We start from the raw sequence: 22,385 nt of genomic DNA on the forward strand, positions 1-22,385 counted from the left end.
ACTCAGGAGTTTTTTTATGATAAAAATAAATGGAGTACAGCTAAGCAGAGGCAAAATCCTAGAGGAAAAACTGGTTCAGTCTGCTTTCCAACAGACACATTCACCTTTCAGCAGGACAATAACTTAACACACCAGGCCAAATCTACACTGGAGTTGCTTACCAAGACGACATTGAATGTTCCTAGTTACAGTTTTGACTTAAATTGGCTTGAAAATCTATGGCAAGACTTGAAAATGTCTTTCTAGCAATGATCAACAACAAACTTGACAGAGCTTGAAGAATTTTACAAAGAATAATGGCCAAATATTGTACAATCTAGGTGTGCAAAGCACTTAGAGACTTACAAAGACTCTGTAATATCTTCCAAAGGTGTTTCTAGCATGTATTGTCTATGGTGAGATGAATACTTACCTAATCAAGATATTAATATTTAATTTGTCATAAATTTGTAATAAATGTTTTTAAAAATTCTTCCACCTTCCAAAAATGATAATTAAATCCATTTTAATCCCACTTTGTAACACAACAAAGTGTGGAAAAAGTCAAAGGGTGTGAATACTTTGAAGGCGCTATAACCTTTTCCTTCCTTCTTTTTCACCTTCCCTCCATCTCTCCTCCTCCCTCTCTCCTTCCCCCTCTCACCTTCCCTTTGCCACTCTCAAATGCCTCCTTTGAGCTTTTGCCCCATCGGATGTGCGTGTGTGTGTATGAAAAAATAAGGGCCAGAGGTGGCATTAGCTTTCACCCCACCATCTCCAAAGAGAACCGGCAAGGAGAGCCGCACTTTTTTGAAGCCCTGTGTGTCCAGGTGCGCTGGGGATCAGATTCCCCTGATTAGATTTACAAAAACACTCACTAATACCACCAGGTTCCCTTATGAAGTCTGTTTTCTCCATTGGATATTTCAAACTGTACACATCTTTAATATTAGAAAAATAGGTTGATTTTAGTTTATTTTCTGTCTTCTCAACTTTTCATCCTCTGGGGTTTGTTGTTGATGCTTTTCCAGTCTTTCATCCTACCCCCCCCCCCCCCCCCCCCCCCCCTTATTTTTCACATACAGTAAAAGTGCATTTCCTGCAATCAAATGACAGGCACAAAAAAACAGTATGAAAATTTGACAGCTTTTCTTACAGGCATAAATAGGAGTTTGCTGTTATTGTATATTCAGTCAATAGGAAGTCCTTTAAAGTTTCCTACCAAGTGCTAAAGGGGAAATGTGATTAGACACTTGCCATTGGAGAATCACCAGTGTGATTAGATCTAGATCTGAACAGATCGTCTTTCCCATGGATGATTAGGATAACTTGGAACATGGATGATTAGGATAACTTGGAACATGGATGATTAGGATAACTTGGAACATGGATGATTAGGATAACTTGGAACATGGATGATTAGGATAACTTGGAACATGGATGATTAGGATAACTTGGAACATGGATGATTAGGATAACTTGGAACATGGATGATTAGGATACCTTGGAACAAGCCAAATTGAAGATGTGCGGGTGTGTTCGTGTGAATAGTGGGGCTGGAGTTGGAAGTCTTCCTCCCTCGGGGTAAATATGGGCTTCATTCACATGCTCAGACACCATCTTCAAGTGTTGATACGGGACAACCAAAACATTCTGATGAAACTTTGTTTTACATCGGATTAGCCAATGAAAATGTCCTCTACCTGAATTACTCCATTGAACCAGAACTCTGGGTTCACTGGCAGAATTGTTCAATCGTAAAATAAACCAATTTGAGAGGCACTGATCTGACCAATTCAAGTACCAGGCATGAATAAATTATAATTTTCAGTACTATGACATCTTAATAAATGACTAGAGTAGAGAAATACTAGAGAGCTCATATTTTATCTTTGTTAAGTGTGCCCTCTAGCCAACTCTATGCTCATTCACAATAATAAGTGTCGTCCGTGTTTGGTCCGGGTAGGCAGTCATTGTAAATAATAATTTGTTCTAACTGACTTGCCTAGTTAAATAAAGGTTTAAAAACAAAATAAAATAAAAATCCATTTAGGAAATCTGATGGGGCAATACTTCAAGCAGAGGTTGAAAGACGAGAACCTTTGATATAGACTCCACTTGTGTCTTCTATCAAGGAGGACGCAAAGCCTCAAGGTAAAGACAGACAAGCAAAAACATTACCACTCAACCTGGATTATGACACAAACAAGTGCAGGAGGTCCATGCCGGAAAAAAACAACATATTGGCCTCGTCCATCTACGTCTCTGCTGAAATGCTGTAGGGGTTATAGGTCTCAGTCACTTCATGTTGACGACTGCAATGTCTTTTCCGCCACTGCAGGGGGGGCGATAGTCTGTTTTGGTTTTACCTACACTTGGAGCGGGTGGCCTCCAGGGCTTTCTGGTGTCTCCTCTTGTTGAAGCGCTTGACGTAGTTGTTGCTACGCAGGAGGCCGTCCCCTGGCTTCAGTTTTCCCCCCAGCAGGGCCAGGAGGTCGTTGGGGAGGTGGCGCCTCCGGTGGTAGATCTGACCCATTATAATGTACCGGCTACCTATAGAATAGCATTGGAGGTAGAGAGGGTGTCAGTGAATTCAGTATTTGGTCTCTCTGCTCAACTGGTAGACATGAGTTCAGTACCATTGACTATACTAGCATACCACATAGCATGGGGAAATGTATTGGGAATCCATTAATATGCTAGTGTTGATATCGGAACGTAGCCATGGTGGCACCTTATATCCCTCAAATTCAAATATGGACCGCAAAGCCAGTTCCACTGCTTTTTTCCCCCCATTCTTCTCCTCTAATCAGGGACTGATTTAGACCTGGGACTCCAGATGGGTGCAATTTATGATCAGGTAGAAGAGAAAACCAGCAGTACCTCAGATCTCCAGGGTTGGACTTGAATACTCCTGCCCTATATGATGCACTACTGTTGTCCAGAGAGCACCATGTAGGGCAGGGCTCTCCAACCCTGTTCCTGGAGAGCTACCATCCTGTAGGTTCTCACTCCAACCCCGTTCCTGGAGAGCTACCTTCCTGTAGGTTTTCACTCCAACACTAATCTAGCGCACCCGATTCTAATAATTAGCTGGTTGATGAACTGAATCAGGTTAGTTGCTACTGGGGTTGGATTGAAAACCAACAGGAGGGTAGCTCTCTAGGAACAGGGTTGGAGTGCCCTGATTTAGGGGATAGGGTGCTATTTGGGATGCATTCATTGGTTCCTTAAGTTGACAGTTACCTAGTTTGATGTCAGGACAAGGCTTGCTACATTTGTAGGTGTCCAGGACAAGGAGACGCACTTTGAGAAAGAAGCTGTCTGGAGTGACGTAGAGGCGGCTCATCTTGTAGAAGCCATCGCTGCTCACCATCAGTGTGAGGAGTCTAATCCCCTTACGCACCACGTCTATGTCGTGAACGACCCCATTGACGGCTGAAATGGAAAGGCAAACGGTCAAATGAAAGTAAAGGTCATTGTTTGTAACTCTAAAGTGGAGAGTAGCACAGAGCACTCATAGGGACAGATCTAGGCTCAACAAAACTGACCCAAGATCAGCGTTTTGGAGGCAACTTCACCCTGCGCCATGGTGAGAAGACTCAACATGACCAAAGGGGATGTCTGTCACTCTAGTCTAAACTACAGCATGATTGGCAGGTTTCAAATAGACAACACCAGACATTGTGTCATGCCCTTATTTTGTCCCCTTTACCCTTCACTTCACTTGGTCTTTATGGAGAGATCACTGGAAGATGGTGGCCAGGCCACCCATCTCACTTTCATACCATAGTCTAACCTCGTTCACACACACACTTACCAAATTCACTGTAGCAGTAGTGCTCTCTCTCCTCCTTCTCCTTCCTGCACTCACTCATGCAGACGGCCTCGTGAGGGAAGTCAGACTCTGCGAGAGAGGGAGACAAAGAGAAAGGAAGAGAGAGGAGGAGATGAGAAGGAGAGAGTGTGACCGACCGTGCCTGCTTGTGTGGAGCCAGACTTATTTCCAGTGTCATTAGAAGGACCAGAGTTGTCATTACTGAACCCAGGCGTCGCATTCCGCAGGAGGGGGATCCACATTTCCCGTCCTAGCCCCTTAATTACTACATTATAAATGATCTCACTTAGGCATATTTAGCATTGATATCATAACCTCTCACTCCCCAAGACTTCACACAAAGGGACACATTCACTCCGGATGTAGGCAGCAATTTGTGGCTGGAGAGGTAATTAGCTAACTATACTGAAATCGCAGCAGTCTCGCACTGTCACAGCTCAATTTGTACCATACATAGTGTGGGGGTGTGGTGTCATTTTCGGTACCTCGTTTCAGAATGTCGAAATGGTAGAGCAGGCTGGAGGAGCGACGGTTGAGGAGCACAGATGAGCGGCTGTTATTCCGGGTGGCGCCGCCGGACTGGTACAGACTGGACTTCCCCCCAGGGCGGTTCTCCTCCGGGTCCAGCTTTCTGGTTGAGGGGTCCCTGCGAGGGGAGGGGGCCGAGTGAGGTTGGCCCCTGGGTCTGGAGTTGGGGTGACTGTCCGGGTCACTCTGTGTAGGGTTGTTGAAGTTGGTGTGGGGGTCCCGGTGAGGGTCCACGTTTACTTTCTGTGTGCGGTTGGTGGCAGCGGTCAGTGGCATTTTGGGAAGCACTAGACTCGCCTCGCCGCGGTTCTTCTCGCTGTTGTGCTCAATCAGGCGGTCATTTTTAGGGCCCTTCTTGCTCTTGTTGTGGAGGCCGGGGCGAGGGTCACTGTGCTTGGGCCAGACCCCCGAGGGAAGGGGGTGGAGGGCGTACTTGGAGTCCCCGACTTTGCTGCCCTTTTCCAGGAGCTCGTTGATGGGGAGAGAGGGGTCTTTGACCCCTAGCCTCGTGCTCTGATTCTGGCCAGGTAAAACACTCTGGCCCTTCTCAGGGGGGGTGCTGATCACGGAGAACAGCTCTGGATAAAGCAGGCAAGGACAATCCAGTTACACCCAGCAGTATCAGGTCTCCAGGTCTCTTGTAAAATAGATATTTCATCTCAGTAAGACTAACCTAGTCACTTAAAATAAATCGAGTGCGTGCACTGAACTAAAGCATGCTAAATGCACTGCACATATTCAATTGTGATTTTTGTTTTGTTTTGAGTATTAACCATATAATCTAATCTACTGATATTACATAGTTATTTCTAAAGACATTTTCATCCAGACGTTATTAAGTACGCCAGCAGAAGCCAAACACTTAAAAGTAAAGTAAAACATTAACAGGTTAATCGTTGTAGCCTCAACGATCAAAATCGACATTATGGGGTGGCAGGTAGCCTAGCTGTTAAGCATGTTGGTCCAGTAATTGAAAGATCACTGATTCGAATCCTCGAGCCGACTTTGTGAAACATCTGTTTATGTGCCCTTGAGCAAGGCACTTAACCCTACTTGCTCCTGTAAGTCACTCTGGATAAGAGCGTCTGCTAAACTACGTACATTTCTAATGGCAGTATGCTTTGTAATACGAACTAGATATACGTACATTTCTAGTGGCAGTATGCTTTGTAATACGAACTAGATCTAACTTCCTGACAACGATAGTTGTAAAAAAATTGTCAGATTATGACAATGTAACTCTTTTTGTTAACTCCAGCTTTATGATATGCACATTTCAGATGATTATATTTTTGTAAAGTGACCTATACAAAGATTGAATTAGATATGTCCGAGATGTATAGGCTTATTTGTGAAAGACAAAAAATGCGATATCAATCATAAAATGTACTTTAATTCCATACATAAACATACATAAAGTCCTGCCATCCAGGAACTATATCAGGCAGTGTCAAAGGTCAGAAAAAATGCCAAGGACTCCAGACACTTAAGCCATAGAGAGCTCTCAAACCAACAGGCTGAGAGACAGCTTCTGCCCCAAAGCCATAAGACTGCTAAATAGCCAGACTGCTAAATAGTCAATTATTGGATCCCAAACTCTCTGCACTGACTCTACCTTGCACTGACTGACCCGACGCACACTTGCTAGATGTTATATACACACACACACACACACACACACACACACACACACTACACGGTCACACCCACACAAAACCCTAACAAACGCATACCAACAAACACACACTTTTACACTCGTAATTTTCTGCTGCTAATCTTTTCTTTATCTATCCGGATGCCTAGTCACTTTACCTTGACTTCATGTGCGTACTGCATCTTCCTCAAATCCGTCGTACCTCTCTCTGCACATTGAACTGGTAGGCTACTGGTACTCACTGTATATAGCTCCCTTCTTGTGTATTTTATTTGAATCCTCGTGTGTTAGTTACTATTTTTTATGATTATTTTTAAACTCTGCATCACCGGGAAAGTTTCGTAAGCAAGCATTTAGTCATGTCTATTACATCAGCTGTATTCAGCGCAAGTGATAAATAAATAAAATGTCGATTTGATAAGCCAATACATCTATTTCTTTATTGCACCTCTGAGAAAATGTTTCGATTGCTTTAAAAAACCATGTCATCACATTTACAATAGATACAAAAAAAAAAAAAAAGTTTAAGTGTATTGGTTTTAAAAGCAATTGCTATTTCCTAATGGATCTTCTGATCTACAATAACACGGTCAACATTCTTCTCCTTAAAATGTAAAATGTAAATGTGATTAGACACAGTTGGAAAGCAGCAAGAATTGTTACTCGACTTACCATTGTCCTCCGCTTCAGAAAAAGTCAACGCAAGTACCAGCAGGAGTAGAATAATCACTGTCATCCTGAAAAGTACTTTTGGATCAATTTCGAAGTCTGCTGGAGTGTCTCTGAATTCCTGAGGTTTATATGCCTGGAATGGAAGGCGTGTCACTCCGACGCAGAGGTAAACAAAGTGACATCAGAGACACTTCATTCATGAAGCCATAGAGGGCCTATTAAATTCCGAATTATATGCATGCAACACCCTTCGGTCTTTAGTTGGCTACTGTGTGTGGGGCCTTTGGAAAAAAACGTGGCTCAGACTTTAGCCTTTAATTCCACTAATTACTGATGGTAATGATTATTAGTGATTACGGATTGTCATAGGCTGTCGCATTTGAACAGTATTTTTTTTTTTAAGTAACATGGTTTTAAAGTTCACAGTTAGCCATTGTTATGTAAATTGCTTCTGAAAAGTACCCGTGGCCTGGCTTTGATCCTCAATACAGATTATCCATGATATTGACCAGATACTCTAGTGCCCGCTCAAACAGTGAAAATAAATGTCTTTAAAAAATGGGAGGCAGTCGGGAGGAGGCAAGATCAGGTGGGACAGATTCTTGTGTGAACGTTTCCACTAGTTACTTCAGCCACAAAGTTAGAACATGTTTAGAATACATATTAATTAAAACAAAAATGTTGTTTTTGGTCTTAATTTAAGGTTAAGGTTATATATATTAATATATTAATATATTAATATTAATATATAATATTAATATTAATTTTAAATATTTTAATATTAATTAAAACAAAAATGTTGTTTTTGGTCTTAATTTAAGGTTAAGGTTAGTCATAAGGTTAGCAATGTGGTAATGGTTAGGTTTAAAATAACATTTTAAAAATAGACATTTTAGAAATAAGCGTTTTTTTTTTACTTTGTGGCTGTAGTAACTAGTGACGACCAGGCACAATTCCGATATAACGCGTTTTTCTCAAAATTGCCAGGATGTCACGTGTTCTACTTATATCAGTACACTCGTAACAACGTAATCATTACGAAACGTATATTCGATCAAATAATCCACACGTAGCAAATAAGGCATTACATGTTTTTGTTAACTAAATTCGACACGCTCATTGACCTCCATGCAAAAACTTTAAAATGCCACCTGCTGGAGAAGACAGATTTTGGACCCAATTAATTCAATTCAATTCAAAAGGCTTTGTTGGCATTGGAAACATATGTTAACATTGCCAAAGCATTGCCTTTGGCTTCGCCTCTTCCTCTCTGCCGGAAATGAGAGCAGGTCCGCTAGATCCATCGCCCAGTCAGACACCGGTGCCGGTGTTGTGCCGAAAATCTCCCCCTCTGCCAGAACCCCCGCCTGAACGCGCACACACTCAATTCTTCATTGCTGCGGCTTGCCTGCTAGTTGAGATTTCTGCTCTTCACTCCGTTGTCAGTTTAGCCTACATTTCACTGATCTTAGTAGCAGAAAGCTATTTTTTAAACGTGTCCTTTATGGAAGCTGTCAATGATCGCGTTAGGCTGCGTTTCATTAAAACATTTTTAGGGCGGTTTGATCGCGGGGAGGCACTTGTAATGTCTGCAGTTTTCGGTTTGGCTATTTGCTTCATGTGTATTAGTCGATAAATAAATCTCTTTGCCTAATACACTGTCAAGGTGGAGATTTCGGCACAACACCGTACTGCATAGATGGAAACAGAAGTATGTGCCTGTTGGGTGAAACACCGGGATAAATACTGTATAGAAATTCGTCAACTAATTGTTTCTGATTTATTCTGTTTGCCACTGTGAATGTGTAGCCTATACAGGTAAAAGTCATACGCATATAGAACCACTGCCCCCTTTTGGTCACAATGTCACAAACTTTGAGGCGACGCTTGGATGCTTGCGGTATTGCAGATTTCAAACATTAGCATTAAAGTCGTGATTAAACCTTATTGCTACGTATTTGATTGATTTGTATGGTACATTTTCGTGGGTCAAGGCTCCATAGTTTAATGCAGTAACATTCGTAAGAGACAAATTGGAGTCGGAGTGCAATTCCCCGGTTTTATCATCCCATGTAGCTATGAACAATCATTTGCTATCATTTACTTCTTTCTGTGTCCTTTCACGTAAAACGGAAGCTAAATACGACCCAGATGGGACTCGAACCCACAATCCCCAGCTCCGGAGGCTGATGCCTTATCCATTAGGCCACTGGGTCATCACGTTCCCAGTTATCGCAGGCACAGTTTATAAAATTAAAAACGTGATGATAAAGGCGTGTAAAGTTCTATAGAATTGTGTATATTTGGTTTCATGATCAACATATTTACTGCCAATTTTAGCTCAACTACTGTGCTCTGCGACATGTCGCAGGCAAATATCGTCAAATTTCGTGAAAAGCTGTAGTATCGTCTCGCGATAACAGCGCATCACCACTAGCGACTCATTTCCGACTTTTTCAAATAGGGGCCAATGAAGAGGTGCTTTGACTCGAATGGGCCAATCACAGATCGAGAAAGCCGGAAATTTAAAGGTGGCCTCACGTTTAACGTCATTGCTAGTAAGAACAAGAACAAGGTGAGTCTGGTCTTCATGCGTTTGTTAGTTATTGTTTATTTTAATGGTTATAATATAGCAGTTACTGGGTGCATTCGATATAAATGATATGCGTTGATATATTGTTAAATTATTACTTGTTTTCTGGTGTACTGGTTATGATTAAATGGTCAGTTTGCGCGATTTCAACCGGCCACATGGTGATCTACGTTAGATTATAGTTTGCCGGGCAGCAGGAAAGCGACACTGTCTTGCTAGCTAGGAAAAACGTTGGTTCTTTTTTTTAAAGCACGCACATAGCTAATATTTTAACTTTTCCCCTTCACGTTAGTAATCAATACTACAGCGAAGTCATCGCCTTGTTCAATAAGCAACGAAAACAATGTCGACAACTGCTAACGACGCCGATCGAATCACCCAATTCAAAAACAAGGGCAAAGATACCAACGTAAGTTGATACCGCCTTTGTTGCCTAATCTTGATTGACACATAGTTTACAGTATTTCAACTTGACATTATTTATGTGCAGGAATTGAGGCGCAGAAGAGTCGAGGTCAACGTTGAACTTCGAAAGGCAAAGAAAGATGACCAGCTTCTCAAAAGAAGGAACGTCAGTATCTGCCCAGATGAGCCTACGTCTCCACTCCAAGAGAAGGACCAAAATGCACAGGTATTATTTTGCATCCATACTGTAACTACCCTTATTTGAAACTCAAACAGGCAACGGCAAGCTTTGGATTATGACTGTGTACAGGCCATCAACAGAGGGTGAGCAAGCCAATGATGGACCTTTTCTCAAGAGATTGATTTGGCGCCTTGTTGTCTTGTACTCTCAGAGGCCTGTTAGCACTTATATTCGTCACTTTGTTCCATTGACATGCATGTGTAACCGATGTGAAATGGCTAGCTATTTTGCGGGGTGCGCGCTAATAGCGTTTCAATCGGTGACGTTTCAGCCTTGCTCTGCAAGGGCCGCGTTTTTTGTGGCGCGATGGGTAACGATGCTTCGAGGGCAACTGTGTGCAGAGGGTCCCTGGTTCGAGCCCAGGTAGGGGCGAGAAGCTATACTGTTACACATGCAGACGCTCCACAGGTGGCATGTCACGTAATTCATCTGTAATCCTGTCATGTTTCCATAGCCTGCACAGCACTGGACGGTTGAGGAGATTGTGGCTGGCGTAAATAGCCAAAGCCTTGATCATCAGGTGCAGGCTACCCAGGCAGCCAGGTAAGTCAGTAAGCGTTTCATTGGAAACTGGTTTTGAGTAATCACTGTTTCTGTTCTGTTGCCTTGTCTGTCCCTAACCGTTACATTTGACCTGGCCGTTCACCACAGGAAGCTGCTGTCCAGAGAGAGGCACCCTCCCATTGATCGCATCATCGGCGCCGGGCTCATCTCAAACTTTGTCAGCTTTCTGGGCCTTGCAGAGTGTCCTCCCATACAGTTCGAGGCAGCCTGGGCCCTGACCAACATCGCCTCTGGAAACTCGGACCAAACCACCGCAGTGGTGGCCGGAGGGGCCATCCCCGCCTTCATCAGCCTGGTGATGTCCCCGCACCCCCACATCAGCGAGCAGGCTGTTTGGGCCCTGGGAAACATCGCTGGTATGAGAAGGCACACTATTTTTTTTTTATTTTTTTTTTACCTGTATCGAAAGTGACTATGGCATGACTGTTGCCATTGTCATTGATAGTACAGGAACAGTGATCTGAAAGATTTTCCCGTGTTTGTTGGAATAACTTCCTGTCAAACCCTGTATCTTTCAAACATCTTTGTTTGTTGAACTATAAATTCTGATAAAGATTATTGCTACCAGGCAGGTAACAATATCAATTTATCAGCATTATTCTTTTGAAAATACTACTACATGATCGTGTTTTAATTCAATATACCTTTTGCAATAAGCCTTACTCTGTGGTTGTATGCCGGATCAACTGTCTTCTGTGACCACATTTTTTTACTTGGCCTGATTCCTCCCTTTTCCTCAGGTGATGGCTCCATCTATAGGGACTTGGTCATCAAGCACGGTGCAATTGAACCCCTCCTGACTCTGCTGGCTGCTCCTGACCTGTCTGTGTTCTCTGTAAGCTGTTTACATATGAGGAAGCTTATGGGTTGTTGTGGAATTTGTTAGCAAGTGCTGCAGGAAATACCACTCTGTCATCAGCTACAGTTGAAGTCGGAAGTTAACATACGCTTAGGTTGGAGTCATTAAAACCGTTTTTTTAACCACTCCACACATTTCTTGTTAACAAACTATAGTTTTGGCAAGTCGGTTAGGACATCAACTGTGTGCACGACACAAGTAATTTTTCCTACAATTGTTTACAGACAGATTATTTCACCGTATCACACGTCCAGTGGGCCAGAAGTTTACATACACTAAGTTGACTGTGCCTTTAAACAGTCATGGCTTTAGAAGCTCCTGATTGACTGATATTACGCCAATTAGCCTATTGGGTGTGTACCAATAAAAGCCAGACAACAGTTTGTAACTGCACATGGGGTGGCAGCATGTTGTTGGGGGTGCTTTGCTGCAAGAGGGTCTGGTGCACTTCACAAAATAGATGGCATCACGAGGCAGGAAAATTAGATGTTGCTTCAATAAATCCATATCTTCCTGTCAGGAAGTTAAAGCTTGGTTAAAGCATACTTCCAAAGTTGTGGCAAAATGGCTCAAGGACAACAAGGTCAAGTTATTGGTGTGGCCATACAAAGTCCTGACCCCAATCCTATTGAAGATTTGTGGGCAGAACTGGAAAAAGTGTGTGAGCAAGGAGGCCTACAAACCCGACTTAGTTACTCCAGCTCTGTCAGGAGGAATGGGCCAAAATTCACCCACCGTATTGTGGGAAGCTTGTGGAAGGCGACCTAAAACGTGACCCAAGTTTCACCATTTAAATCGAATGCTACCAAATAATAATTGAGTGTGTAAACTTCAGACCTGCTGGGAATGTGGTCATTCTCTCCTAGTCTAACGTTTCACATTTCTTAAAATAAAGTGGTGGTCCTAACTGCCATGAGACAGGCAATTTTTTTCTAGGATTAAATGTCAGGATGTGAAACCGGGTTTAAATGTATTTGGTGACGGTGTATGTAAACTTCTGACGTCAACTATTTATGATATCGTGCTATATACAGTTGACTGTTTTATCTTATCTTGGCACATTACCTCAATTTGATGCATCCATAAATCTAAATATAGCTGATAACTGTGGCTTATTGATCTCTAAAGACATCTCCCTGCTCCCTCTAGTCTGGTTACCTGAGGAATGTGACATGGACATTGTCCAACCTGTGTCGGAACAAGAACCCTGCCCCGCCATTGGCGGCTGTGCAGTTACTGCTGCCCACGCTGGTGTGCCTGCTCCATCACAACGACAAGGAGGTGCTGGCTGACACCTGTTGGGCCGTGTCCTACCTGACAGACGGCCCTAACGAGCGCATCGAGGTGGTAGTGCAGTCCGGCCTGGTGCCCCGCCTCGTCCAGCTGCTCGGCTCCGGGGAGCTCACCATCGTGGTACGTCCCTTTGTCGCGGTTACTAGGCTTTTTATTTTATTGTCCCTGTACTGTCTGTTTGCCTTGTGGTTCCTAGAGACAGCTGCACTGTGCTGATCTGTGGGTTTTGATTGATTGGCAAATATTAATCTCTGTGATTTATGCATGGGAGCTACCACTCCAAGTAGCTTCTATAGCCCGGTTGTTGAGACATTCCAAGTTGCTGAGGAAAGCTTGTTGTCAGACATCAATCAAGTGTGAAGCTTGCATCCTAATTCCCCCCCCCCCCCCTTTTTCCCAGACTCCCTCTTTGCGGTCGCTGGGTAACATTGTGACTGGCACCGATGAGCAGACTCAGTGTGTGTTGAACTCTGGCGCGCTGACAATGTTCCCCGCGCTTCTCCGCCACCACAAGTCCAACATCCAGAAGGAGGCGGCCTGGACCCTGTCCAATGTCACAGCTGGCAAGGACACCCAGATCCAGGAAGTCGTCAACGCCGGCCTCGTGCCACTGCTGGTGGACGTTCTCAAAAAGGTATGACAAGGGTTCGTGGGTTGTTCATTAGGGGGCAAACCATTCATGGGCTAGTATGCATCAAGGGCTGATGGACTAGGTTGATTTGTCCTTTTAGGACCTGATCCTAGATGGTTGCTACATGCAGCCCCAGATTTTACCTCCCCGTTTTGACTGTTCTTCAGTTTCATGCCTACTGACCTTACGCCTGGTTTATGTCTTGTGCTGCTCCGCAAACATCAGCACTCCTTGCCGACAGCAGAAATTAAAGCTGTGAATGAGTCTATACATGAAGGGAGCCCTGCCCATAGTGATGGGGGGCCTCTAGTGGCCAAAATGCTGTGTTAGCATGGGCAGTGCCGTTAATAAGAGCTCCCACAATTTGAATGTACTTGACTGGGTGGGATTTCATTGGCTGATCCCTCCTGGTTACCCTGTTGGTGTCATGTCCAACTGGGTCATCAGGAATGATCAACCAATCGTGAAGGAAATGTACTACTCTGGTGGATATTGCCTCGATGACCGTGCTGTCATAGACACTATAATGGCACAAATACAAAGATGAGTCCTTGCTATCTCTTTGACCCTGCCTTGTGTCTCTTTCTTCAACCAGGCAGACTATAAGACCCAGAAGGAGGCGGTGTGGGCTATCACCAACTACACCAGCGGGGGAACGGTGGAGCAGGTGATTCACTTGGTCCAGGCCAACGTGCTGGAGCCCCTGCTCAACTTGCTCTCTGCCAAGGACAGCAAGACCATCCTGGTCATTCTGGATGCCATAACCAACATCTTCCTGGTAAGTCAGTTTCTGGTATGTGAGAAGAGACAATGGGTAGTGCTTTTAATTAAGTCTGACACGCTCAGTATGAAGGTCAAGAGGTTCCTATTGCAACCCAGAATTCTATCAGTAACACATTATGGCTAATGAGCACCCTAGAACACTGACAGTTTGCCTTGTGGTTCCTAGAGACAGCTGCACTGTGCTGATCTGTGGGTTTTGATTGACTGGCAAATATTAATCTCTGCGATTTATGCATGGGAGCTACCACTCCAAGTATCTCCCATAGCCCGGTTGTTGAGACATTCATGTTTTAGCATTGATCTGCTATTTTCAAATTTGATTTGTTTATTGGTTTAAAATTAAAAATGGTTTTGTGTGTAAAAGCCCATAATAAGTGACTCGTGCTCTCAGGCAGGAGAGAAGATCGGCGAGGTGGAGAAGCTGTGCGTGATGATCGAGGAGTGTGGCGGCCTGGACAGGATCGAGGCTCTGCAGTCCCACGAGAACGAGATGGTCTACAAGGCATCTCTCAGTCTCATTGAGAAGTACTTCTCTGGCGAGGTGAGACATTTACCAAGCAATGACTAAGTCCATATACACTTATGTCCTCTTTAGCTCGTCTCCTTCAGGTCCATTCAAGGAGACATTGAACATGAGCTGGGTTTTATTCCTCAAGTTGGCCTTTTTACATCTGACCTTTTACAGTCGCAATAATGTGAACATGTGTTATTGGTATGGTGCAGCAGATTGGTAGAGAACAGCTTTGTTGAGTGAAACGTGGGCCATGGTAAATGAGTGGTTGAAGTTGCAATTCAAACTATTGTTCTGGTGACACCATCTGTCTTGCTTTCAGGATGAGGAGGATGAGACTGTTGCTCCGGAAATCACAACTGACGGCTACGCTTTCCAGATCCCTGAGAACCAAAGCACTTTCAACTTTTAAATGTCCTTGTTTCCTGTCTTTTTTTCTTTTTCTATGTGTCCTGTAGTCCCTCCCAACTTCACAAGTGTACAGACATTTCTTTGTTCTATTACAGCCTGTAAATAAACTTTATTACAATATGTGCTGTCAAATTGGTGGGTTATTGATAAGCTTGATGCTTCCAGCACTTTTTTTTTTTTAAATTGGGGTTCCTGTAATCTACACCACTATTTACTACATAACATGCACATATTGTACGTGGCAGTGCCCAGCATTCTAAACATGGATAAAACATTCAATTGTGTATTCCCAGGCTAAATGGTCGAGCACAAACAGCTGTTGTTGGGGGGGGGGGGGGGGGGTTGAACACCAGGCAGAGCCATGATTGGCTGATGCAGTATGAGGAGTTAATCCTACATGAGGCTTAAGTTGAGACTTTAACCTGTCATTTTTCAGAGTACATGCTACTATTGTTACCCATGGGAGGACACACAGCCTGTTCCCCACTGGTGAAAGGGGGGTACAATCCCTATTGGTAAAGGCTTGCTCAAATGAAATAGCAATGCAATTTACATCTAAACATACTCTATGAAATGCTCACCATTCAAATACCTTGACAGTCAGTTTTATTTTAATGAAAGTTTGCCTCTAGCTCCTATCCATCTATTTAGTGTCTGATCCCAGACGACCTGTGGAAGATGACAATCTCCGACCATATCACTCAACCGTTGCCAAACAAACAATTCGGTGTGCAAAATGGGCAAAGGTTCTGTATATTATTCTAGTCTTTCTGGACAGGGTGTGAGAAATGTCAACCGGGAGGTGTGCCTTATGCCCTAAACCAAGCCAGGCTTTTCTGCTGGTCTTGGACCTCACAAACGGGCTCCACTGTTGGTTTGTTCTGGACCACAGGACTTTGAGCTGGTCCGTTGGGTACCACAGGACGTTCAGTCTCGGGGCTGATCTTCATTCCGGGCCCAGGATGTTCAAATATCTGCTGCGTGGCTCTGTGACAAGTGAAGTACAACACCAGCGCAAGTCTCAATCATTTGTTAGTTACTCTCACCTTTCACACCTGCCAGGCCTCTAGACTCACTGCTGTTACTATTTACCTCTTCCATGTGTGTTGAAGCCTGTTGGGTCAAGTGGGTGACTACAGCTATATCTTGGCCTTATGAAGGGTGGATGTGGAGGATAGGTCTAATAAACCAAGCAACCAAAATAAGACAGTTTCAATAGTAACTTGAGGATATACTTGTGTAAAGGTACAAGAATGAGCTTAAAGGCCCAGTGCAGTCAAAAACACGATCATCCTGTATTTGATATTTCCACTATTAGTTTGGGCTGCTGGTAAATTGCTTAATAGACCAATAAGAGTTCCAAACCTCTGCTAATATCAGTTTTCCCCTCCCCACTCATACCACTCCCAGCAAATTCTTTGTAGAGAAATTGCTCTTAAAGTTTATTTTTGCCTGTTTTTTAATTGAAAACATACACAGTAATGTTACCCAGAAATTATTTGATATTGAGATTAAAAATGGCTGCATTGGTACTTTCAGTAAATTGCTCATCTTAGTAAGATGTGATCCATTGGAAATAAATGTATACTGTATATTGTATACCAATGTAAGGTGTACATGTTCAGTATGTACTCAATCCAAAACTCCCCGGCATGCTCCTGCAGCGAAACAACTTACCCTTCCCGTGCCTCAGCGGCCTTGGTTACATCTATCCATAGACTTTAACGGATCTCCCGCTTCTGATGGTTTTACCACTATTCTGGTTGTTGTTGACAGATTCTCTAAATCCTGCTGTTTAATCCCTCTCTGGTCTACCTACCACTCTCCTGGTCGCTGAGGCATGTTCCAGCAGGTCTTCCGTTACTATGGCCTTCCGGAGGACATCATTTTTTACCACGGCCCCAAATTCAAGTCCCATGTTTGGAAAGCCTTCATAGAGAAGCTGGGGGTCATTGTCCACCTCACTTTTGGGTACCGGCCTCAGTCTAACGGGCAAGTGGAGAGGATGATCCAGGAGCTGGGGAGATTCCTGAGGGAGTCACTGCCAGGACATGCAGGGGGAGTGGGCCAGATTCCTTCCTTTGGCAGAATACGCCCAGAATTCATTATGACACTCCTCCACTGGGCTGACTCCTTTCCAGTATGTTCTGGGTTATCAGCCTGCCCTTACTCCGCGCCAGACCGAAGTTCAGACCGAAGTGGTTCAGGTGTGCAGAAGAGTTATGGAACAATGCCCACGTGAGACTCCAGCCCGCAGCCAGAAGGAGCAAGCGGATCGCCACTGCTCTCCACCAGGAACCTCCTGCTCCGCTTGACCTGTAAGAAGCTGAGTCCCCAGTTTGTGGGGTCCTCTGGAGTGTCAACAAGGTAACTTACAGATCACAACTCCTCACTAATTACCCGATTTCACCATCTTTTCATGTTTCCCTTCTCAGGCCGGTGGTATGACGGTATTTGACTGTATTTTTTGTTTTTGAATAATAATTTTCCACATTTGCTAAAGAGTGATCCTAGGGTTGCAAATGTGATTTCAATGAGTCTTTCTCCATTCCGATTGTTTTATACTGTTCAATTCAACTTCAACCAAAACAAATTTCAGCACTTTTATCATTTCTGCATTTCCTGCACTCAATTGCAGTGGAGGAAAAAGTACCCAATTGTCATACTTGAGTAAAAGTAAAGATATGTTAATAGAAAATGACTCAAGTAAAAGTCAAAGTATTTGGTTTTAAATATCCTTAAGTATCAAAAGTCAATGTAATTGATAAAATGTACTTAAGTATAAAAAGTAAAAGTATACAAATGTCAAATTCCTTATTTAAGCAAAGCAGATGGCACCATTTTCTTGTTTTTAAAATTTTTTTTTTTACGGATATCCAGGGGCACAACAACATTCAGACATAATTTACAAACTAAGCATTTGTGTTTAGTGAGTCTGCCAGATCAGAGTCAGTAGATGACCAGGGATGTTCTCTTGACAAGTGCACGAATTGGACCATTTTCCTGTCCTGCTAAGCATTCAAAATGTAATGAGTACTTTTAGGTGTCAGGGAAACATATGGAGTAAAAAGTACAGTATTGTCTTTAGGAATGTAGTAAAAGTAAAAGTAGTCAAAAATATAAATAGTAAAGTACAGATACAAAAAAAAAACGACTTAAGTAGTACTTGAAAGTATTTTTACTTTACACCACCGCTCAATTTAGATAATTTCCGAACTGCCACGTAAGTGCTGCACCTATTTTATTTTTAACCAAATGTTGCAATTGCGATTTGACTTGCGAATTAGAGCAAAACTGTTGGAATCATGGAAATAGAATGACTAATCTAATTCAATCGTTAGAATATAATAGTGGGCACTTTGAATAGTGTTGTTTGAGATGACAACAAATTAAAATGCCAGGGAGGATTTGTGACAGTGTAGGAACGTAAGTGTTGATACGTGTTTCCTAGGGGACCCTATAAACTTTGGCTAAATTGCATGTTTTTCGTTACTTCATGTTGTTAACATGTTCATGCTTTGCATATTTCTCTTTGATTTATAAGATACTGTTTCACAAACAACATGCTGATTTAGGTCTTTTCGGGCTGTATTAGCTAGCTACGTTTGCTCTTACTCAGTACCTTTATTAGCTACCTAGCTATTAGCCGGTAACAATTAGCGTCTCACAAGATTTAGGGCTATTTGCTAAGAAAATACAAACTAGTTGTTTGCTGATGTAAGCAACACAAACTAATAGTGACATAGAACGCTAGTGGATTTATATTAAGAAGCAAAGTGAAAATAGCATTATTACCATCAACACTTGAATTTGCTACATTGACCATGCAGACCGAAGGCAAGTGTCTCGTGGTTGAAGAACATCAACTATGCTCCTTGAGTGACAGGGGGCGTGGCTAGGTCAGTGGAAAGTGGCGCGGAGAGAGATGACTCAAGTAGCGACGTAACCTCAAAATGGACATTACATATGGCGTATCATATTTAACAAACCAAACATTCAAATACCGGTATAGAAGGTCAAGTAAAAACCCAAACCAGTCCCTGCATCAATACCGGTATATCATAATTTACCAGTTGAGGACTTGAGAGGCGTCTGTCCTCTTGCTCAGTTGTGCACCGGGGCCTCCCACTCCTTTCTATTCTGGTTAGGTCCAGTTTGCGCTGTTCTGTGAAAGGAGTAGTACACAGCGTTGTATGAGATCTTCAGTTTCTTGGCAATTTCACGTATGGAATAGCCTTCATCTCTCAGAACAAGAATAGACTGACGAGTTTCAGAAGAAAGTTATTTGTTTCTGGACATTTTGAGCCTGTAATCAAACCCACAAATGCTGATGCTCCAGATACTCAACTAGTCTAAAGAAGGCCAGTTTTATTGCTTCTTTAATCAGACAACAGTTTTCAGCTCTGCTAACATAATTGCAAAATGGTTTTCTAATGATCAATTAGCCTTTTAAAATGATAAACCTGGATTAGCTAACACAGCGTGCCATCGGAACACAGGAATGATGGTTGCTGATAATGGACCTCTGTATGCCTATGTAGATATTCCATAAAAAAATCTGCCGTTTCCAGCTACAATAATCATTTACAACATTAACAATGTCTACACTGTATTTCTGATCAATTTGATGTTATTTTAATGGACAAAAAATGTGCTTGTCTTTCAAAAACAAGGACATTTCCAAGTGACCCCAAACTTTTGAACGGTAGTGTACAATCATGTACAAACTGTCCAAAATGTCCCCACTGTGTCTCTTACAGCCTGTTTGAGTTCAGTGTGTACTGGCGGCTATTAATTGTTCCACAGGAAGGTTATCTCTAATCACAAACAACAGATGATTTAAACACAAGAGCAGTGGACCAGGCCTTGGAAGAGTGAGCAGCCTCTCATTTAAAATCAATGCTCAATCCCTCTGTTATACTCCTTCAAATTACTAAAATATTGCATTAATGGATTGCTATCTTAAAGCCAAGTATCATTCACTTTGTTACTTTCACTAGTCTCCATCAACTAAAACCCTTCTACTCTTTCCAGTAGAAGAAATCGGATCACTCGGATCACTCTCAAACAATGTTATGCTTTTCCCCCTATTGCAAGGGTTAAAACAAAACAAACATCATAACTTTCTCCATATTGGAAGGCATTGTTTTCATTTTAGTATACCTTCAAAAAGTGACTACATTGTTATGTTACCAATCTCTGTTGGATATTAATTTTCTGCTTCAATATTTATTAAATGTCTGTTATTTTAAGATTCCTATGTAATGGCTTGGAGGGATCCATATGTATTAACTGGGTTGGAACTGTCTCAGTCCCCAGTAGATTTCCCTCCGTCCATAATAAGTCTCGCACCTGAGAATTGGTTTAGAACGTCATCATTTGGGATAGCAACGAAAACTCCATCGGGAGTACAATAAATTGTAGCCTTTTAAGTTTAGTTAACAGAAAATCATGTTCAACATTCATTGATTCTATTTAACAGGGTATATGGGCTTATTTCAAAATGCATTACCAGGGTGGAGGAAATCTTCCAAGCGTTCATTAGTTCTATTGGTCAGGGAAAGTCAAGTCCTGTACAATGCTTTAACCTAAAAGGACCACTCTGAACACTCCTCAGAATACTTTTTTTCACCACTTACGTACGTCTACGTGTGGGTGTGCTAGTTGCATAATATTATTTTTCTATTCTTACCTCATCAGATCATCATAATAACCATTTTACATTTGTGTTACATCACAAATTCCTCATCAAGACGAGTGTTCTATTCATACAGGGGTTTAGATATTTACACTAGCTCTGTTTAACAGCATATTCGGAAATAGTTCTCTCTTCTTTCATATCTCCATACATAATAACGTTATACATCAAACTCCACTGATGAGACATGTTATCCTCATGTAATCTAAAGTCATGTTAACCTCAGAGACATGTTACCCTCGTTACCAATGAGACACGCTATCCTCATTTTGAACGAGACGTTATCCTCTTTCCTAACGAGACGTTGTCCTCTGAGACATGTTCAGTATCTGATTTCTGAGACATGTTATACTCTACCTGTAGATCCAACGGCGGTGTTGGACATACCGCTAGATAACGTTACAGATCAGCTCACACAGAACTGGAAAAGTCAGCTCACACAGAACTGGTTGTGGCATTCCTTCACCTCTTTCACACATGACAGCTCTCATTCACTCAATACTTAATAGCTCAATTTCATTCCTCTTATTATCCACATTTCAATCTTATTATCTTAATAGTAAATCATTTAAATCCATATATTCTCAAAATTTGAATTAGCTCTTGTTTTTGTTTTTTTATATATATATTTTTTTACTTTTACCCCCTTTTCTCCTCAATTTTGTGGTATCCAATTGATAGTTACAGTCTTGTCTCATCGCTGCAACTCTTGTACAGAGCCGTGCGTCCTCCGAAACAACCCAACCAAGCCGCACTGCTTCTTGACACAATGCCCACTGCTTCTTGACACAATGCCCAGAAGCCAGCCGCACCAATGTGTTGGCGGAAACACTGTGCACCAGGCGACCGTGTCAGTGTGCACTGTGCCCGGCCTGCCAAAGGAGTCGCTAGTGCGCGATGGGACAAGGACAAACCCTCCGACCAAACCCTCCCCTAACCCAGACAATGCTGGGCCAATTGTCTGCCGCCCAATGGGTCTCCCAGTCGCGGCCGGCTGCGACAGAGCCTGGACTTGAACCCAGAATCTCTCGTGGCACAGATGCGATGTAGTGCCTTAGACCACTGCGCAATCAACTCTTGTTATCCAAATACCAATCTTTCAGCTTAACATCCCATATCTCACAGTCACACAACTTTCACATCCACATTCACTTAGTATTATTCCTAAACACACTCGGTAATCGGTTTTCTTGCTGCTACTCACTATACATATAAATAACACCACATACTCAAAAATACCTTGAGTTATTTATTAGTGGCTGCAGACCACAAAGACATTTCTAAATGCCTAAAGACAGGTGTCAGCGGGGCTTTTCATGGTACCGTTACGCCCTCACTCTAGTCTTCTCTTTGGGCTAGGTGTCCCGCTAGCGTTCCACTACGACAACATCCGGTAAAATTGCAGAGGGCGAAATTCAAATTACAAAAATCTTAATATTAAACATTCATGAAAATACAAGTGTCACACATCATTCTTTAGCTTAGAATCTTGGTAATTAAACCACTTTTCCGATTTACAATAGGCTTTATGGCGAAAGCATAGCATTTGATTGTCTGAGGACAGCGCCCCGCATACACCTAGAGTAAAAATATTTTCCAAACCAGCAGAGGCGTCATAAAAATCTGAAATAGCGATAAAATAAATCACTTACCTTTGAAGATCTTCCTCTGTTTGCAATCCCAAGAATCCCAGCTACACAACAAATTGTTGTTTTGTTTCGATAA

The 22,385-nt window shown here is 42.6% G+C and overlaps 2 protein-coding genes and 4 non-coding genes across 6 annotated transcripts; 4 read left to right on the forward strand and 2 right to left on the reverse strand.

The window, feature by feature from the left end:
* Positions 1-1,027: 1,027 nt before the first annotated feature.
* LOC110485994 lies at positions 1,028-7,130 on the reverse strand. The gene is made up of 5 exons (XM_021557268.2): positions 6,672-7,130; positions 4,303-4,923; positions 3,800-3,886; positions 3,226-3,417; positions 1,028-2,532 (listed from the first exon to the last, which is right to left on the reverse strand). The coding sequence occupies exons 1-5, from the start codon at positions 6,733-6,735 to the stop codon at positions 2,345-2,347; spliced, it is 1,152 nt and encodes a 383-aa protein (XP_021412943.2). The 5' UTR covers positions 6,736-7,130; the 3' UTR covers positions 1,028-2,344.
* Positions 7,131-8,814: 1,684 nt separating this feature from the next.
* On the reverse strand, positions 8,815-8,887 carry trnar-ccg. Its single transcript has one exon. It is a non-coding gene; the product is annotated as a tRNA-Arg (tRNA).
* Positions 8,888-9,103: 216 nt separating this feature from the next.
* Positions 9,104-15,082, forward strand: LOC110485995 (importin subunit alpha-1). The gene is made up of 11 exons (XM_021557269.2): positions 9,104-9,246; positions 9,557-9,673; positions 9,755-9,895; positions 10,365-10,453; positions 10,562-10,830; positions 11,215-11,309; positions 12,483-12,746; positions 13,027-13,260; positions 13,853-14,035; positions 14,432-14,581; positions 14,874-15,082. Exons 2-11 carry the CDS (start codon positions 9,608-9,610, stop codon positions 14,961-14,963), a joined length of 1,581 nt encoding a protein of 526 aa, XP_021412944.1. The 5' UTR covers positions 9,104-9,246; positions 9,557-9,607; the 3' UTR covers positions 14,964-15,082.
* LOC118938564 lies at positions 10,870-10,995 on the forward strand. Its single transcript, XR_005035773.1, has one exon. It is a non-coding gene; the product is annotated as a small nucleolar RNA SNORA71 (small nucleolar RNA).
* LOC118938638 lies at positions 12,807-12,941 on the forward strand. The gene has a single exon (XR_005035845.1). It is a non-coding gene; the product is annotated as a small nucleolar RNA SNORA84 (small nucleolar RNA).
* Positions 14,191-14,325, forward strand: LOC118938639. Its single transcript, XR_005035846.1, has one exon. It is a non-coding gene; the product is annotated as a small nucleolar RNA SNORA84 (small nucleolar RNA).
* Positions 15,083-22,385: the final 7,303 nt, after the last annotated feature.

Source organism: Oncorhynchus mykiss, chromosome 13 (assembly GCF_013265735.2).
Source record: "Oncorhynchus mykiss isolate Arlee chromosome 13, USDA_OmykA_1.1, whole genome shotgun sequence".
In the NCBI taxonomy this organism is placed as follows: Eukaryota; Metazoa; Chordata; class Actinopteri; order Salmoniformes; family Salmonidae; genus Oncorhynchus; species Oncorhynchus mykiss.

Excerpts from the sequence above, each read along its gene's own strand:
- LOC110485994 (XM_021557268.2), bottom strand. The coding sequence starts at position 6,735 with ATGACAGTGATTATTCTACTCCTGCTGGTACTTGCGTTGACTTTTTCT. Across the intron at positions 3,418-3,799 it reads CTACTGCTACAGTGAATTTG|CCGTCAATGGGGTCGTTCAC; the intron begins GTAAGTGTGTGT and ends TTTCCATTTCAG. Across the intron at positions 2,533-3,225 it reads TTGTCCTGACATCAAACTAG|GTAGCCGGTACATTATAATG; the intron begins GTAACTGTCAAC and ends GCTATTCTATAG.
- LOC110485995 (XM_021557269.2), top strand. The coding sequence starts at position 9,608 with ATGTCGACAACTGCTAACGACGCCGATCGAATCACCCAATTCAAAAAC. Across the intron at positions 9,674-9,754 it reads ACAAGGGCAAAGATACCAAC|GAATTGAGGCGCAGAAGAGT; the intron begins GTAAGTTGATAC and ends ATTTATGTGCAG. Across the intron at positions 9,896-10,364 it reads AGAAGGACCAAAATGCACAG|CCTGCACAGCACTGGACGGT; the intron begins GTATTATTTTGC and ends ATGTTTCCATAG.